The sequence below is a fragment of the Lygodium microphyllum genome, chromosome 4, assembly GCF_053477565.2.
Source record: "Lygodium microphyllum isolate KBCC chromosome 4, Lygodium_microphyllum_v1.1.10, whole genome shotgun sequence".
Taxonomy (NCBI): Eukaryota; Viridiplantae; Streptophyta; class Polypodiopsida; order Schizaeales; family Lygodiaceae; genus Lygodium; species Lygodium microphyllum.
The window spans coordinates 136,528,910-136,548,511 of NC_141138.1; the positions used below are offsets into that span (position 1 = coordinate 136,528,910).

The 19,602-nt window shown below is 34.7% G+C and overlaps 1 protein-coding gene across 1 annotated transcript; it reads right to left on the reverse strand.

Moving 5' to 3' along the window:
* Positions 1–4,099: 4,099 nt before the first annotated feature.
* Positions 4,100–5,347, reverse strand: LOC148037667 (uncharacterized). The gene is made up of 3 exons (XM_087677139.1): positions 4,862–5,347; positions 4,596–4,745; positions 4,100–4,108 (listed from the first exon to the last, which is right to left on the reverse strand). The coding sequence occupies exons 1-3, from the start codon at positions 5,267–5,269 to the stop codon at positions 4,100–4,102; spliced, it is 567 nt and encodes a 188-aa protein (XP_087533265.1). The 5' UTR covers positions 5,270–5,347.
* Between the last annotated feature and the right edge of the window lie 14,255 nt (positions 5,348–19,602).

The following is a 19,602-nucleotide window of genomic DNA, read 5'->3' on the forward strand; positions in this document are numbered from 1 at the left end:
ATTCAAGGCCATGAAAATAGGTCCAATCAACTCACTAAGCACATAAAGTATGAAAGGGGTGCACGCCGTTAAGATTAATGTCTCCAATGAGTTTTTGAGAGGACATCAATAATGCTACTGATTCAAAGACTACATGGGAGCCACTACGCACTATTTATGAGTCTCAGAAAACTCCTCAAGTTCTCACTTGGAGGATTAAAAACAATCAAATTTATAGGGTTTACCATGGATCAGCCCGAAATTTCTTATGAAGGGTGAAATAGCTCAATATTAATCTAGTTAACATTGAAAATGGAATTGAAGAAAAAGAATTGGTATAAATATTGTTCAATCAATTTAGTGAAGGCTATAAGAATCTTGTTCAAAGTTACGCAATTCAAAAGAAGATTCCATAACTAGACATGAAAAGTGTTTTCATTGTTGAGAATTGTATATAGCCAATGAAAAGGAAAGAAGATGATATATTATTATCAATAATAGTTCTAATGAGGATGATTTCTCAGCTTCAATAGGAAGAGGTTCACATACTGAGGGGGAATATCTACATCCTTCTTAGAAGAAAGAAAAGACCAAAAAGAACTCCTAACATACTATTAGTGAATTTGGGAATTTTCTATTAGTTTAGGACTCATGGTCAAAATGTTATCTTTGCTATAACTTGCACATCATTGCTCCAAATTGATTGTTCAATAGCTCAATAGATTCCATTTTTCATAAGGCTTCCAATCATGTGCCACATGATAGCTTTGGGAAACTTAAATATGTCATTTTGGAGTCTCAATATTCTAAATAATGAAGAATGGGACTTGAAAGATTCCCAAATTCACAAAAATTGTGTTCTAGAACTTAAGAAATTACAAGACGAAGGATAAAGCAAAGGTAAAATATCATTGTTGTGGTCTATGTGGTCATTATTCTTTATAATATCACAAGAAGTAAAGGGAAATCAAAGGCAATAACGATCATGGAAGAGGTAGAAGATGTGGCAGATAAAGCCCCTATGCCAACAACAAAAGTGATAACCATGAAGCTACCTTCTTGGAAAATGAATGTTTAAACCCTAATGTGATATTCCATGTTGAAAATTTATGTTAATCTAATATATTTGAAATTGCAAGTAGAACTAACATAATCTTTCCTATTGATGACCAAGATACTGCATGTACCAACACAAGATGGATTGATAGTGGTGCAAGCGGCCACATAAGAAAACTTTTCAACAAACATCTCCAGTGAAGGCTCAAATAACATATTATGTATAGAAAAAGACAATGGTTGTGATATCAAAGGACTTGGTGCAATTCTAGTGGCAATGCCTAATAGTAAAAATGCCAAAATGAAGGATGTTTTGTATGTTCCATTTCTAACAAAGAATGTGTTAACTATTGGAAAAATTAGATGAAGTGGATACAAATAGATATTGATGATGAAAAATTTGCTCAAAAAATAGGAGAAGAAGAATTGCAATGTTTGTATGCAAGGACTTAAAATAATAAATCTATACCTGCTTATTACTTATGTACCTTCTTTTGGACAAGCTATGAGTGCAAGAGGAGAATGCATGACTTGAGTTGAGTTATAGTACAAAAGAATAGGTCGTACTGGATTTATCTCAATACTAGAGATGAAAAGGAAGTGTATGGATCAAATATTATTTCAAAATATTCAAAAGGCTAGAAAATTATGTGAATGGTGTGTTATTGAAAAGTCTCATAGGCATCACTTTCAAAGATCTACTACAAGGATAACCAACTCTCTTCAACTCATCCATTCAAATCTTTAGTACTTTGATAGGCTTAAGGAATTCAAGACTATGATTGACAACCAAATTAGCAAGAGGATCATAAATCTCAGGCAAACATGGGGGTGAGTATGTTTCATATGCTTTTGAAATTGTAACAAAATGAAAATGGGATTAGCAATATTTGTATGCCTAAGGACACCTTGGCAAAATGGTATAATAGAAAGAAAGAATATAAAAAAATGTATTGGGTTGAAATAGTAAACAAAGAAACCTAAATTGGTAATATATTGCCAGATAAACCATTATATGGTGAGACTCCATATTAGATACTTTTAAGAGGAGACCCCAATTTCATGATTTGAATGTATTATGATAAATATACTATACTCATATTCCTCACAATGATAGAAATAAAGTTGCTATCTAATTGAGGAAATGCATATTTCTTGGGTATATTGAAGTATGCAAAGATTTAAGACTCCATGATCCACAAGAGAAATCATTGTTGGTCAATAGAGATGCCTTCAACTAAAAAATGATGGGTATATATCTAGAAAACAATTATTATGAAGCTCTTAGCTCACATTGAGTTATCATAGAAGAAAGTCATCATAGTAATGAAGGTCCTACTAAAGCGTAAAGTCCAAACACACCTTGTGGAGATATCAATGAGAATCTAAGCCTCCTAGTTTTCTTATATATAATAACAATTAAGAAAAAGGATTTTAGCTATACAACTTTCCCTTTATGATGTCCACATGTAGGAAGAGGAACCTATGTTTTATGAAGATGCAATCAATAAGACAAAGTGGTGTGATCCAATTGATGAAGAGTATATGATATACAAGCTCAAGAACAATCCATATAATACCATTGATCACGGCAAGTAGTTGAAGGCTATTCCTAACAATATGGATGAGAGAAAAATTCCTCTAGTAGTAGAATTTTAGAACTTTCATATATGTGGGTATAATAGAAATAGAAATATCTCTCAAATGGATATTAGAAATGTGTCTTGAGCAGTTTCCTATATGAGGAGGTGCCATGTAGTAGCTTCGAGGTTTCATTTTAAAAGGTAAATAAAATATGATTTGTAGGTTGAAATGAGTATATATGGGTTGAAGTAGGCTCTAGAAGGTGACACTCAAGATTGGATACTAATCTTATGAAAATGGGTCTCACAACAAGTGAGTATGATCATTGTCTCTCCTACATGCATGATGGTCGAAACATCTCTTTCATCTTGCTTTATATGGATGATTTGTACTAATTGCAAGTGATTTCCTAACATAAGTTCGAGTGCATAATTTGATGAAAAATTACTGTTTGAAGGTACCATCAAATAGCAATCGATATATTTCCATTGAGAAAATTTTTAATTAGAACTTTTTTAATAGGAATACTTTACTTAGATGCTTAGGAAATCTTGTGTTGTTATAGGTGGTACCAAGTTGCAATCACTTGAATTATGGCATCTAGCTTAAATTGTATCAAGCTTGCATAGTAAACTAGAATTGGAATATTGAACTTAGGTTTTTAGTATTATCATGTTATTGTGTGTTAGGATAATAGTGTAAGAGAGGGGGAAATAAAATAATGGGGATAAAATACCACCTACATTGGTCGGTATAAAAGGTGTAAGGGACTTGATTTTTGGATCATCATTATTATAATACAAGTCTCCTTCATCTTCTCTCTTTCTGAGTTTTCATGGCTACCTTCTCTCTCTTTCTGTCTTCATCTCTCCTTTTCTATTATTTCTCTCTCCTCATCACTCTCTTTCTCTCTCTTCCACACCTTATCTTCTCTCTCCTCTTTCTTCATCTCCAGTCCACTCCTTGACAAGTGGCATTAGAGCTTCTCAAGTTCTTAATCCAGTTAGTCATATTTCATTTAGTTCCTCCTTTTCACTCTTTCAAATCCGAGAACTTTAGGTACATAGGTATAGACATGGTAGGCATCATTGTAGTGACCATTGGAAATTTCCAAGAAGAAAACAAGTAGTATTCACTACAACAAAAAGGCCTCATAGATGCACATTTAGACGCGATTTTTGAATATTGAGAAATTATTACGGGCGTGTCTATCCGCCCTCTATTTGCGCGTCTACCATTTCGCATCTATAATCGCATGTATCAACGAATTTACACACACAAATAGACGCACATATACACGCGCATATAGACACGCTGGTAGATGCGCTTTTACAAGCACTGATAGATGCGAATGAAAAACAAAAAATGTCATTAAAAAAAAGATATTTAATTTCTTTTTTAAATTTGAATTATGAAGCGCATGTATAAGTGCGTGTAGTCTGCATTATAGACGTGCGTATAAACACGAATTATTTGCAATTTAGACGCGCTGATAGACGCACAAAATAGAACTGGAAAAAAAAAAACCAGAGAGCATGTGGTTGCAACATGCTCTTTGGTTTTTTTTTTCCCCCTCCCATATATCAGATTGTGTATTTGGGAAAAAGACAATGTATCTTACGAGCACGAGAATTGAAAATAAAAGTCCATATATTCATTATATATCAAAAGCATTTACAAGGGAAGTTTAAGTGCTTGCGACCTAAAGTATGGCCGCAAGCAGTAGGCTCAAAGAGATATTATACATATACAAGAAAAGAAGGCCTCATGAGGAGGTATGGCACTCCTCTAAGAATCTGAAGAGGAAACATCTTCGCTAGTACCACCATGGCTACTAGCGTCGCTATCCCCCTCCTCGCTATGCTCCACATCCGAGTTCGCCTACACACACAAAAGATTAGGGTTGCTTACATAGACAAGGTGGAGAAAAAGTTATAATTAGCTATACTTTTAATAGGAAAGTAAGAAAAACATACCTCCTCTGGCTGTCGAATCCTCATGGCCCGGTTGTATTGGTCCTCAGTGATGAGACCCTCCTCATAAAAGTGAAGCCATGTCGCTGCGCGGTTATAGCCTCGATGGTAACCTACCTCTCTAGGAGTAGGTGTCCTACCAACGATGGTAGTCTGCAAAACATTTAGAGATATACAAACATTTATGAGTCACAATATATTAGACTAAAATATATAAAGAATTGAAAGAAATATAAATTAAAAAAAACTAGAAATCAAAATATACTTACAAACTCTGCCTCCCACGACTCTCTACCGCCTGATCCGTAATGCGACGATCCCATGGTTTCCATTTGGATCCGTCGCGCCTCTGCATGCTGGCGACTCTTCACTTTCTCAGCTGCTTTCTTCTTGGCTTTCTTCCACTTTATGAGGTGGCACATAGGTGGTTGGCTATAGGCTCCACGCCCCTCCTCCAGCTTCCGCAGTGAGTCCCTGGCTCGTATCATGAGGTGGGATCTTTTGTTGTGAAGCATATCCCTCACTTTTGTACATCCCCAATCATCCGAGAATCGCTGACCCTCAGGATTTGGGTACCTCCTATGGACTGCCCTCAACACCTCCTGCCACAAGCCGCTTTTCTGATTTTTGAAGGCAATGAAACAATCTTTATACGTCGCATGCACGACGCTCCTCATGTACGCCGTTACATCCCTTCCCTCATCATCATGAAAGAAGAGCCAATAAATTTGAGATTTGGTTTAGGTATGGATGGAATCAATCCATTTGGCATCAAAAGCACATCATACAGTGTATGGCCAGTGGTATTGGTGAACTATAATATTCCTCCATCCATGGCAATTAAAAAGGGACATGTGATGTTGTCCCTTCTGATTCCTGGAAAGCACAAGGTAAAAGACATTGACATTTACTTAGAGCCTTTGATTGAAGAGTTAGAAATGTTATGGGAAGGTATTGAGGTGCAAGATACAAGTGCATCTGCATCCTCTAGAGATTTCACATTGAAGGCCATGTTGTTGTGGACAATGCACGACTTTCCAGGATACGGAGAGTGTTCAGGTACGTGTATATAACTCTATATTTGAAATTCAAGACTTGAATCAATTGCATTTTATTAATTCACTTGTTTTTTCAGGTTTAACCACGTCAGGATATCATGCATGTCCTATTTGCGATCCCTCTCTAGTTTCCTCTAGGCCGGCACGTTTAAAGAAGGTTATCTACGACAATCATCATCGATTTCTTCCTATTAACCATCCCAAATATGTTCTCTCTACTAATGGAATGACTCCACAATCTCTAACCATTCAAGATTGGAAGGAGAGATGGATTAATGTCAACAGCGACCCTCCACTCGGCATGAGTCGGTAATAAGTGCATTTCTCTCGATTGACTTTAAAGTATTTAGCATGATGAATTGTTTACATAATATATTGTTTGTTTGTTAGGTCCTCTATATTTTTTCATCTTCTGTACTAGACTGAACTCAAGATCAATCACCTGTTGGACCCCATGCACATATTCAAAAATGTTGTATCTATATTATGGGATCACTTGATAGGGGCTTGTGATTCAGTTAATGTAAGGGAGGATTTACATAACATTGGTCGCATGAGACGAGCTTGGCTATGCGTTGGACCCAGAGGAAAGATTGAGCTACCCCATGCACCTTGGATGTTGTCAAAGAACGAGGAAACAATAGTGAAGGAACAAATATATAGCTTTCGAACACCCACAGGATGTATGAAATGTCTCAAGGGAGCCTTCATAAAGAAAAAGAAAAGAGGTGTGGAGCAACTATCTGGTTTGAAGTCCCACGATTGGCACAAAATGATTCAAGTAAGGGTATCTCTAACCATGAATATAGTAATTAGTGGAGTAACTATGTGTAAACTTTGGGGTATGATGACTTTTTCCTCAACTAATCATTTGATCTATGAATATTGTTTACATTCAGTTCGTACTTCCTACTAGCATATCCCATTGTGTATCCAAAGATGTACATGATATCATTTACAAGATGGGAGAGCTTGTGAGATGTATATACATTGTATTTTTTCATTATATATCTTTGAATTTCTACACAAAAATAAACAATTCTCAAATACATCTTGACAGATACGTGAGCTCGAAGGAAATTGATCCAAACACATTGCAAGATGCTCGAGTATTATCTGTTGAGGTGGTTTGTTTGGTGGAGGAAATTTTTCCTTGATCCATTTTGACTACTCAATTACATTTACTTGTACATTTGATTGATGAGATTACACTTTGTGGGGCAGTTCATGTAAGGTGGATGTTTTTTCTTGAGCGCTTCATGAAAACCTTGAAAGATTTTGTGAGGCAAAAAGCACGGCCTGAGGGAAGCATGGCTGAGGGTTGGTTAGTGCAATCATCCCTTGTTTATATATCTGAATATCTTGCTGAAGTGGATCCCTCTCAACCACGACTATGGAAAGATGATGAAGACTTGAGGATGACCTCTATAGTACCTCAAGGAAAAGGAATGAGTAAAGTGCTAACAAAAGAAGAACTTCGTAAGTTAAATAGTTTTTGTGTGCTCAATAGTGATGTAATGAGCAAATGGGTGACACTATATAATGAAGCAAGGGTAAGAAGAAAAAGCGAAAGACAAGAATTTCGCACTAGATATGGACGTAATGTCTCATTTCCAGATCATCTAAATGCGCTCCCACGTCATATTGATATAGATTGGTTACATGAGGAAATGGAGAGAATGAAAAAAGAGGAGGAAATTAATATATCTCAAGAAGGGTGGGAATACGCATGAGGTTACTTATCAAAGGTGAGACATACTATCAATTAATTTGTTTCTATAAGTTTTATTTTATATAAATAATTGACATGTTTGATCTTTTATCTTTTACTACTAGTGCACATTATTCAATGCACTTTGGTGTGAGGGTAAACATCTTCGAACTCAACGTATAGATGAAAAGAGAAATACCCAAGATTGTGGTGTCCTTGCTCACTTCGAGGATGCCAATGGTACCATGGAAGGTTATTGTGGCTTGATCCAAGATATTCTGAAGCTTGACTTCAGACGATTCTTTATATATGTACTGGATGTGAAGTGGTTTAAAGAAGTGGTAACAAATGGTGAACATTGCACAATCAGACGTCATCCAAGTGGTTTTGTAATCATTGACTCTACAAAATTTCACCAAAATAAGAATGACACATTAGTACTACCTCAACAATGCGAGCAGGTATATATGCAAAGGCTAATTTTTTTATATGTATACATGTGATATATATACACAATATAATAAGTACTTAAGTTTTTTGCTTTTGTTTTTCAAATACAGGTTGTGTATCATTCAATGGTAAACAATAACCGATGGTGGTATGTCATCCCTATATCTAATCGTTCAAAACCAATATATGGTAATATTATCGACATGGAGATAGCAGATGACAATCCAACAATTAATGATGATGTGCATGATGACACCATAATGGATGATATGCGTGATATAGTACAAGATGAACCTCGCGAGGATGTTCAAGGAAACGCAGAAGAAGACAATAATGTGATTGTCGATGATGTTGATGAAGTTATTGAGCAATATAGCAACACATCTGATAGTGGGATAGACTTATTTGTTTTGTTACCTCTTGGTAACATAGACCTAGAAGTAGATAGTTTAGCAAGGACTGATCTCATTGAAGATGAGATGGATCATTCACTGTAACATACTTAATTTGCTTATTGATTCAATGTGTATTCCTAATTCTATGGTTTTTATCATGCGCACACATGCATACTCAAGAATCAATAGTCAATTTTAAAGCTAAATTGAATTTTCCATAATAAAAAGGAAGTATCTTTTATCATCTTCAAGTACGTAGAGAAATTACGAGATACATATTGCAATGCTTGCTACTAATTGTAAGGTTTCTGTCGCTTGCCGCTAATTACTTATATCAAGCTTGTCAACTGGAGGAACTGCCATTCATTAGAGAGCAATGAAAAAGTAATTATTAACTCTATTTTTTTAATTCAATGATTCAATGTGTATTCTTAATTCTATGGTTTTTGAACATGCATTTCTTCTTGGAACACACATCATTTGAGAAAAGTTGCACAACTATTATTGTGGTTCTCAAGTAGTTCATGCAGGCCGAGATCTTCTATTCAACTTCATCATGATTTTGAGATTGAGATTAAGGTTGAGATTGAGAGTGAGAATGCAATTGATATATTTGTGTGTATGATTACTACTCGGATGGTTCAATGGTTCAAGATCCATATTTCTAGAGTACATGCTGTGACACTTTTGCTCTATAAACTTAATCAAAGTCTCATTTTCTTCTCTATTTTCTTGATAAGTTCTTCCTATAGTTTGATTGTCTATCTAATTTCTCATGATTACGAAGGAGTCATGTTAGGATTATAAATGTAGTGCATAGTACACATAGTGCATTATATAGAAGGACCACACAAAATAGTTATAATTAATATTTCTTAAATAATAGGTTTACACTAATTAATGTTTCTCATTTCTTAATAAATTATTTTTTGATAACAACATTGCATTATTATGTAGATAATCATTTTATAACAATAATATCTCTTATTTCAAGTTCCCAAAATCTAAAATAGTAAATCCATGAAATTAGCCATTGTTGGTATATTGCTCAGTCTTGAATTTGATGAATCAAAAGCAAACTTACTAGTTCACATTCATGTTATATGCATTTTAAAATCCTTGACCAAATGGAGCTATTGTTGGTATATTGCTTAGGATTGGATTTGATGGATTATAAGCAAATTTAGTAGTTCATATTTATTTTATATGCATTTTTAAATCATTCATCAAATGTTAAAGCTTAGCATTTCCTTACCAATAAGTCATCCATGTTTTACCCTTGTCATGTCAATGTTGCTCCTTGTGTTTTCATCCTCAATATTTGCTCATGTTTTTCACATATGAGTATAATATACCTATTTCTTGGTGGTTGTAGCTTGCCTTTGTTTGTGGGTCTTGTTAGTTGCGATAAATACATGTATTTATATCTTCATTTTCAAAACCAGCAATACACGCCATTATTCATCCATATTCATTTATACATATATAAGAAAGGACTTGTCAATTCTAATTTTGAAGAAGGATGGGATAATACAAGTGAGTTGCACAAAGGTGACATCTTTTTGTGCAAAGCAGTGGTACCTAGTATGACATTTCAGTTTATCTAAAATTGATATAAATACAAAAGTATATAATTAATTAGATTGTCCACAAGGAAAAAACCTTGAACTCCATAAGCCAAAAGATTTCATTAACTGAATTGTGGGCATAACTCATTGACTTTTACAGTTGGAATGCCCACATCAAATGCCATGGATAAAATAGATATTAATTCCTCTAATGCCTTTCTTTTGAGAGATTCTTATTTAACCATTGTACAATGACTGACTTAAAATTTATCAAATTAAAAAAATGAGTAATAGGGATTGAATAATATTATCTAAAGTAACTTATTAATTACATTGCCAACATTGTATATTTTTACTTCTTATAATAATATGATGAATTAATAAAAATATATCCTAGAGCTAGATAATGATACATTCTGCTTTAGTTCTTTCCAATGGAGGGATTTAGATTTTCAAGCTTCTGAAATGTGCTAATGATTTATAGTGGAGGGAGCTAGATTTTGAAGGTTTAAAGATATTCTAAATGTAGAATCCATAGTAGCACACCCACAATCCACTCTTGGGGGGGGGGGGGGGGGAGTCACTCTCAAATATGTGTATGTATCATGTGAGTTCAAAATAATAAGTTTTAAAAATACTATGTTTATACAGAAATTTTACATACAAAAAGGTGTCATATAAGGGTTACTTATAGATTGAATAAAAAAGGGATGTGTTTTATTCAAGAAAAATTCATAGATAAGGATATTTATAAATATGCCTTGAACACTCATGATAAAGAGGATATACACATAGTGAACCCTGTGAGAACCCATTATTCACACATATAATTTTCCTTGGGTATTAAAATGTACCAAAATATTGTTTATATGAATGTTGTGTAAATAATTATTGGTATGTATAAGTTGTATAGTACATAATATTGAGATGGCAACCTCAACACGTTTGGACATTGATGATGGACCATCTGGCTAGATGGGTCCACACATCTACGCATAGCAAGTTGGTGGTCATTATGATCCTCACACATGGCCACTGACTTATCACTTATTATATTTAGTTTGTTACACCTATCTACAGAGCTAGCATAGTTACAGTGCCAATTGATTAGTATAGTCATGACTATGCACTATTTGATAGGCTACTTTCCTTGATGTTGTATCTTATCTATATTTTCTATACATTTTATCATGTGTGGAAGAAGAAGAAAAAACCAATAAGAAAACATTTTGGCCTCCATCTCTCTTCTTGTGTTCTTAAGTGAGCTTTCTCTTGTGTGTATAGTATGTATTTGGCATAGCAACTCAAGCAAGCCCCCCCACCATGAGATTCTTGACATGATATCAAAGTGGCACCACTAAGAGAGGTTAGTTTTGAAGGTTGAAGTGAAGAACAAGAAGCAAGGATTTGATCAAGCAAGCAATCGGTAAGAAGCTCTCCCATTCTTCCACTCTTTTGGATAGTGCTTGTGGAGGCACTAAAAACAGGGTGTTAGAGTGCAAATCACAAATTGCTATGAGATCCGGTGTGCAAGCAAAGCACTATATATTCTACAACATAAGCCCTTAAGGTGCTTTCTTACTGCTTTTTTGGACATCTAAGGCCATTTTGGGCCCTATCTTAGAGCCACAAGGCTGCAGACAACATTTTCAAGGTATACTAGAATTTCGACTATATTGATCGAAAGTGGGTGCATATTGGATTTAGTAAAATTTACAGGATTATATTTACAAAAGGGGTTTTTAAATTACAGTTTGAAAAAAATTCATAAGCTTAGTAAAGTAAAAGGGGTCATTTTAAGGCCTTATAGCATGTAAAGAAAGGGTATTTCTTAATATCCTTTGAACGCAGGTTATGTAGATGATTTCTTATAGATGGACCCCTTGGGGTTGGGACAAATCAAGAATATAGAAACTTCACATGATTTCTTATAGGTGAACCCCTTGGGGTTGGGACATATCAAGAATATAGAAACTTCACATACAGCTTGGACAATTTTGAGAACATGTTTTTAGTAAATACAAAGACCGAAAGATTCAACTCAAGCAAGAGTTGAATACCTTGAAGAAAGGGAACATGAATGCCAATGAGTATGTTTTGAAGGTGAGGAGTATTGGAGATACTTTAGTAGTGATCGATGCAATGCTTAATAATGATGATTTGGTTTCATTTACTTTGGGTGGCCTTAATAATGAGAAGGCATGGAAATCATCGTCACTTTTGTATATGTACATAAGCTATTTTCAAATTTTGATTAGTTGGTCTCTCTCATGATTACTGAAAAGATCAATATGCATGGTGACTCATGTGAAAGAAAGGATGAACATGTACAAGAATTTTACTCAAGTTTAGGAAGGGGATGTGGTAGAACCTCTTTGGGAGGGTGTGGTATGGGACATGTTGGTAATAACTGCTAAAACAAGTTAAATCAACAATTTGGTGAAATGCAAGTTTTAGGAGGTTGTGGAAAATTTAGAGACAAGGGGAGCTCTAGAGAAAGAGGTAGATAGCAGAATAGACGTTCTAGAAATTCTTCTATTTTTTGCCATTATTGTAGCAAAATAGGTCATATTGCATCCCATTGTTATGCTAAAAGGATGATATCCTCACTAGTAAATTGCAAGAAGGAAACTATACATCGTCTTTACGGTAGAATGAAGACGAAAATGAGTGTTTTTTTGTTATGCAGCATATGATGAATACTATTATAGGAAAGGGGACACATGATGATGTATGGTATATAAATTCAGGTGTATCTAATCATATGACCACTCATGTTGAATGATTTGGAGAGATGTAGGACTTAAAAAGTCCAGGTTATGTGTAGATGGGTGATGATTCATGCCACCCAATTTCACACATTAGAAAGATTCCCTTGTCCTTGCATGATGGCTAGAAAAAGAGTCTATCATATGTATTACATATACTATCAATCATAAAGATTTTGTGTCTATTGGCCAAATGGTAGAACAAGGGTTGCAACATTGATTTAATGCAAAATGTTTTTTAACAGAAGATTTTAATGATAAGTGTAGGTTGGTTACAAAATGAAGTAGAATTGGTCGCATGTTCACTTTAGATGCTAGAAATCTTGCAATGAAAGATGCTATGTATGCTAAAGGAAAAGGAGTGGTTGCAAACATTGAGATATGGCATAAATGTATTGGACATACAAATGTGCAAAGGCTAAAATTAATGCAATCCAAAGGATTGCTTAGATGGTTGCCTACTTTTAGAAATGCAAAATTTCATAGTGTGTGAAGTATGCCAGTTTGGTAAGTAAGCAAGGCAACATTTTTCGCATGAGAGAGATGTGAGTAAAAATATACATGATATCATGCATATAGATGTTTGGGGGCCTACACAGTATGTATCTCTCGGTGGCAGTAAATGCTTTATTGATAATTGTTCAAGGAAGCTATGGATATATTTCACTAAGGAAAAGAGTGATGTATTTGAGCACGTCAAATCTTTCAAGGCATTTATTGAAATAGAAACAATCTCAAAAGTTAAGTGCTTGAGATCAGATGGAGGGGGAGAGTACATTTATAATGAGTTTATTCGCTTCTTGAGGTCTCATGCAATAAATATATATACCATAGCAAAATGGGGTTGTAGAGAGAAAAAAATAGGCATACTATAGAAGTTACACGGACATTTATGGGGCTGAAAAGAATATGCCAAACCATTTTTGGTCTAAAGTTGTTCATACTACTATCTATATTACAAACAAAACTTCCATAGCTCCAGTTCATGGAATGACCCCCAAAGAATGCTTTACAAGCAAGAGCTCGATGTGTCACAGTTGAAAGTATTTGGATGTATTGCATATATTCATGTACTAGATGAGCTACAGAAGAAGCTTGATCGTATTTCACAGGTGAGTTTAGAGTGAGTAGGGACATTATATTTTTCAATTCAACATGTACATGGTACAAATGACTCAAAACTACCTCTTGGTACTACTCAATAATTCTTTTCTCAAATTATAATCACCACTTTCATTTGATTAGTTCTTTGTTTGTTGTTGAGGTTTTAATTATTCTCTTCTATAAGACATGTTTCCTTCAAATATTTTCAAAGATCAACCTTTGAGAAGCTTGAATAGGAAATATGAAGCTCTATATGTGGAAGTGAGTGAGATAGTAATAATCAAAAAGTCATCATAATATCTTCTAGATTAGAAGATTTTCACCTATAAATTCATGTATATAGTGCCTACATTAGTCACATGGTTCTCATTAATTACTTTCTTATCTATCTCACAATTCCTTTGAATGATCTAATCTATATGAGTGGTTGCTTTGGACATTGAAGTTGAAATCATACATGGTAGTCATTGTTTGCTAAAATTCAAAAAAGCGTTAAGATTAGTGGGCTTTCATGGTTTGTGTTGATTCATCTTTTTACTTTATTTTCAAAACCACTAATATACACATAATTTTTCATCTATTCATTCATAAGGATATAGGTGAGGACTCATTCAATTCCAATTTTGAAGAGGGATGGGATGAGCTTGGTGAGCTTCACAAAGGTGATAGATTTTCATACAAAGTGATAGTTCCTAGTAAGACATTTCAAATTATATCTAATTCATAGAAAGTTAATTTTATATAATTAATTAGACTAGCTATAATTAAAAAATATTGAACTCCACAAGAAAAAATATATCATTTATTGCCCCATTGACTTTTACAATTCGAATGCCCACATGGGATGCTATGGATGAAAGAGGTATTAATTTCCTTGATGTATTTATTCTCACAATATTATTATCTAAGTGATGTAACATGAATGACTTGCAATTTCTCACACCAAAAAAATGAGGATTATGGATAAAATGGTATGCTCTAGTAACTCAATGATAGTATTGTCGATGTTTTATATTTCGTGGCGCATATAATAATACAAGAAATGAGTAGAAATATATTGTGGAGCTACACAATAATGCATTGTTCTCTACTACTTTCTAGTGGAGAGACAAACTTTGAAGCTTTAGTAATGTACTATTTATAGAATATATAGTAGCACACCCCCAATCCACTATTCTAGCATATACTTTTCCTTGTGTAGCAAAATGTACGAAAACATTGTGTGTATGAAGGTCACTGTGTGAAAAAATATTGGTATGTATAAATTCGAGAGTACATAGGAAGGAATTATTAATGGGATATATAGTAGCTATACTTGAATAGGTTACCTAGTGTTATTATAAAAGCTTTTGGTAATTGGTTTGGTTGCATCTCCTTTCAATATATAATATGAACACTAGTCACTCAACATTGTGAACATGACTAATAGGGGTATTAATATCTAGATGCTTGAATGGGATGCATGTGGATTCTTAAAGTACCACAACTTCAAAACTTATCCCATGTTCACATCCTCATAAACTTTGATAGAAAAGGATTTTCTACTCACCTTGATTTTATAAACAATGATAATTTTTTTTGTCACCTAAGCGAGCCTATGAAAAACAATAATACTATAGGGACATACTATGTAGTACAATGAAGGGGCAATGTAAGATACTATATGTCCTTGGGCTTTGTTGTGCCCTCTTGCATACCTAGTTGTGTTTTATCATCATTTGTTGGCTCCATTGCTTAGGTAGATTTGCATGATGAGCCTTTTAGTTGTTCATTATCTTTCTACTTCCATTAGAAAAACTATGGACTTAAAAAGGGCCCTTGAGCTTATGATTTAATGAATTTCCTAATTACAAGAGATTTGAGGTGGACCAATAAGAGAGGGGGTGGTGTGCACATTTTATCCACTTCCTTTTTCTCCTTGGACCTACGACTTTTAGGCTTGTCCCCCTATGTCCATTTTACCCTCCCCTCCTTTGCTTGGCCCAAGTTAACCACCCTTATATCAAGTGGGTCCCATTGTCATGAAGTGAACTAGGAGTGAGAAAGACATGAGGGAGAAGATTGTAGAAAGAGAGAGAAAGAGGGAAGCAGTCAATGTAAGCATTTTCTTTTTCAATTTAACATTCTTTAACAAAATGAACTAATTACCATTTCCACACAAGCGGGAAGATTTTCATGGTAAGTACAAAGAGAAAGTAATATGAAAGCAAAATAGTCTTTGGTATTGGTGGAATCTCTCTCAAGTAGTTTGACCAATGAAGTCATACCTACATCCATCACCTTTGCTACCATCTTGGAGTTATCAAAAGTCATAAATGCATGTGCCAAAGTACTCATTATGTTAGCCAAGAACATCTAGATTACTAGAATCATCTCTTTGATAATGCTCATGATACTTTGTTTCCTTGCCATTTGAGAGTGTAGTTTTTTAGTACCTACTATTAATAAATTACCCACAACATCTGCTAAGAAGATCTGTTCAATGAGATTTTTGATTCAAATAGAATATTACTTTACCCACTTTGAATGGAGAACTTTATCCCTCAATTTGGATGAAGAAAAATAAAAAGTTACAATAGCCCAAAGTTAGTCAATAGAAATTGTGCCTATCTAATGAGCTTGTAAGAGACCTGTAGATCCAAATTTGAACTTTTTTAACCTTATAGGCTCAATGTTTGAGCTGAGGGTACTTTTGAAGATATTGAGACACATATATATGATCTATGGAAAGCAATTAGTAATTGGTACCACCTACCTTAAGCCTTAGAAATATCCTCTTATTGTTTGATGTAGATTGAAGGTTCCAAATGTAGCTTTCAATAGCTCCCATAATTGGCATAGATTCCAATGAAATTCATGACACAAAAACTTGTATTCTCAATGAATAATCCTTCAAGTAAGAATGCTTTCAACTGGCTCAAGTCTTTAGAAATAGGGAATTGAAGGGTTGTTGATAGATCCCCTAAATTCAACTTGATGGTATGCAAAGGGCCTCCAATGCAACCAAGCTTGCAAAATCCTTATGGATCCCTAGTATGTTGTGGATGTTAATTTCTTGAAGATTTAGTAGAACCTAGTGGACATTAGGAAAACCTAATGATATGCATTCGTCAAATTTTAGTTGTAATTGGTGTGGTGGTTAGCATCTCCCAATACAAAATTATTCTCATGTGAATTTCATTATGTGGAAAGTCAAGCCATATGGCCAATATTTGTTGGAGTAGGATCTTTTCCTTCTAGCAAGATAGTCAAGTACCTAGGTGTGTGAATCATCATGCAAATAATGGGAATACTCAAGGCGAAGGGCCCTAAGTAGATCTTCCAAAGGGAAAAATCCACCCTAGAGGAAATGCCTAGAAGGGTTAGCTTAGTTTAGATGCATCTAATTAATGAGGATGTGGCTTCTAACAATGTTAGAGTGTTTACTAGAGGTAAAAAGAGTGAAAGAGGATCAAAATTATGCTCCTAGTACAAGCAAAGCTAACCTTAAGACTAGTGTGGTTGATAGTAAAGTCACAGATGCCAATACCTAGGCAAGCCCTCTTAAACATGAGGGTAGAACCCATGGCTAAAAGCAAACGAAAAGCAAAAGAAAAAGAGGCTACTAAGGCCATTAGTAACACAAATGAGTGGATGGTGTGGAAAGAGAAGAAAAGAATAGCAAAATTTTGAGAGTTTGATTTAATGAATACTTTATGTCAAGTAAAATTAGATGTGAATTTGCTACAATTGATTTAATTGCACCTAAATTTCACTAGAAATTCAATTAAATCCTACAAACAAGTTATGTTATAGAGCATATTGCCATCAATTGAGTGGATTGTGAATGGCATGAGTATGTGGAAAAACAGTGCCTAAGGGTTTAAGCTTACATGGATAGCATTCAAGTGCTTTGAGCATTGCCATAAGTAGTGTATAGTATTGAATCCTTGGAAGTGTGTATTTGGGGTGCCCTATGGTTTATTATTGGGTCATGTTATGACTTATTTGGCATTGCCACCAATCCTAAAAAGGTAGGCCTCGTGAAGTTCACCTCATGTTGTGAGGGCAGAACCAAACCTCGCGAGGTTCATAGCTTTGTTTTGTCTATGGGCTATTATCGTCAATTCATTAATGCATTGCTTGGGCATTTATTCTTACCTCTAATAAATATCTTATCCCATAGCCATGTTTTTGAATGGATAGAACCATGTAATGTGACATTTGAGGATATCAATATGAAATTAAAAAAATGCTAGTATTAAAAGCTCCTAAGAGGGGTGAGGTTTTCTATGTCTTCATAGTTGAAATAATGCAAGGTATTAGTTGCTCTCTATCCTAGATTTGGGAGGTGCAACTTTATCATCTACTTCCTTTTGCAAGTCAAAAGTTGGGTGTTTCAAAGCTTCATTATAGCTATTTAAAGAAGGTCTACTTGGCTATGCAACCAAGAAGTTTAGACATAATTATATCATGTATGAAAAGGTGGTCTTCTTCACCAAGACTGAGGGGTTACATCTACTATTGAACAAGCTTCAACCCCTTGATTGCTTAGCCAAGTGGTTAATCTCTCTACAAGAGCTTGACTATGAGATTTGGAGCAAGCCACCAAAATTACAAGGAATTGTCGAATGTCTAGTAGATTTTGGTGAGCCTAGGGAAGACTAGGATAATATTAGTGACTATGAGGATTTATGCAAGATTGATATAGACCTAATCTCATTAGAGCACATGTCTATTATGCATTACTTATCCACATGCAACCTAGTAGAAACTCTAAGTCCAAAAAGAGGAAGATTGAGAAATGAGCATTGAACTTTTCATTAATAGCTAGTGTCTTCTATTGGAAGGGCATGGATGAGGTTTATTGCCATTGTATGGTGCTTGATGAGGTGCCATTCATTTTAGAAAAATGTCATGATTCAACATATAGGGGGCATATCACTGGACACCTTATCACCCCAAAAGGCCTCACATGCTGGATATTGTTGGCAGATGGTTTTTCAAGATGCTTTTGACTATGTAAAGCATTGTGATATCTCTCAGACATGCAAAACTAGGGAAAATCATAAGTAGCAACTTAATCCCATTCTAGTGACTTTGCCCTTTCAAAAGTGCGGTACTTATTACATTGTACTTATGCATCCTTTGTCTATAATACGGAAGCATTACACCATTTTGGTGATTGACTATTTCACAAAGTGGTTTGAAGCTCATAATATGCTAAAGGATAGTTATAAGAAAATGGCTAGTTTCATTCTTGAATAGACTATTAGTTTTTTTGGTCCATCTAAAGAGCTAGTTTCCAATCATCGAACACATTTTTTGAATAAGATTATAGAATCTTTGACTGAAGCTCCAAAAGTTAAGCATAAATACTCCACCTTATAAACTCAAAGAAAATGAACAGGTAGATATAATAAGTAGCTTGTGGGGAATTTATCCAAGATTGTATCTAAGGGTAAGTGTAATTGTCATAAGAAACTTTATATGGTTGTGTGGCTTACATTATGATGTTCAAGTTCGTAAATGGGAAAGAGTGTCTCTTATCCTTGGAGATTGAGTTTCCTACCTTGAGATTTTCTCTAAATCATTTTTAAGGTGAGACGGAAGAATTGCAAGAATGATTCACTTCCTTAGTATGTCTTGATGAAATAAGATTGCAGAATGTTTTGCATCAAGAGGTAGGGAAAAAGAGGATGAAAGCACTACTTGATCTCCATGCAAAGAAATATAAAATTTCCTAGGAAAAATTGATCCTATACTATGTTGCACATCATGAGCTATTCCCAAGAAAGTTAGAACCCAAGTGGGATGGCCCTTACAAAATTGTTTATTTAGGGAAGAATGGCTCTATAACCCTTTTAGTAGACTTGCAAGGGGCAAAGTTTAAGACTAAAGTGAACTTTAAGAAGCTAAAGCCATATTATGTGTAGCGACTGGCATAGGAACTACTACCTTTGCAAGTCTCCCAAGA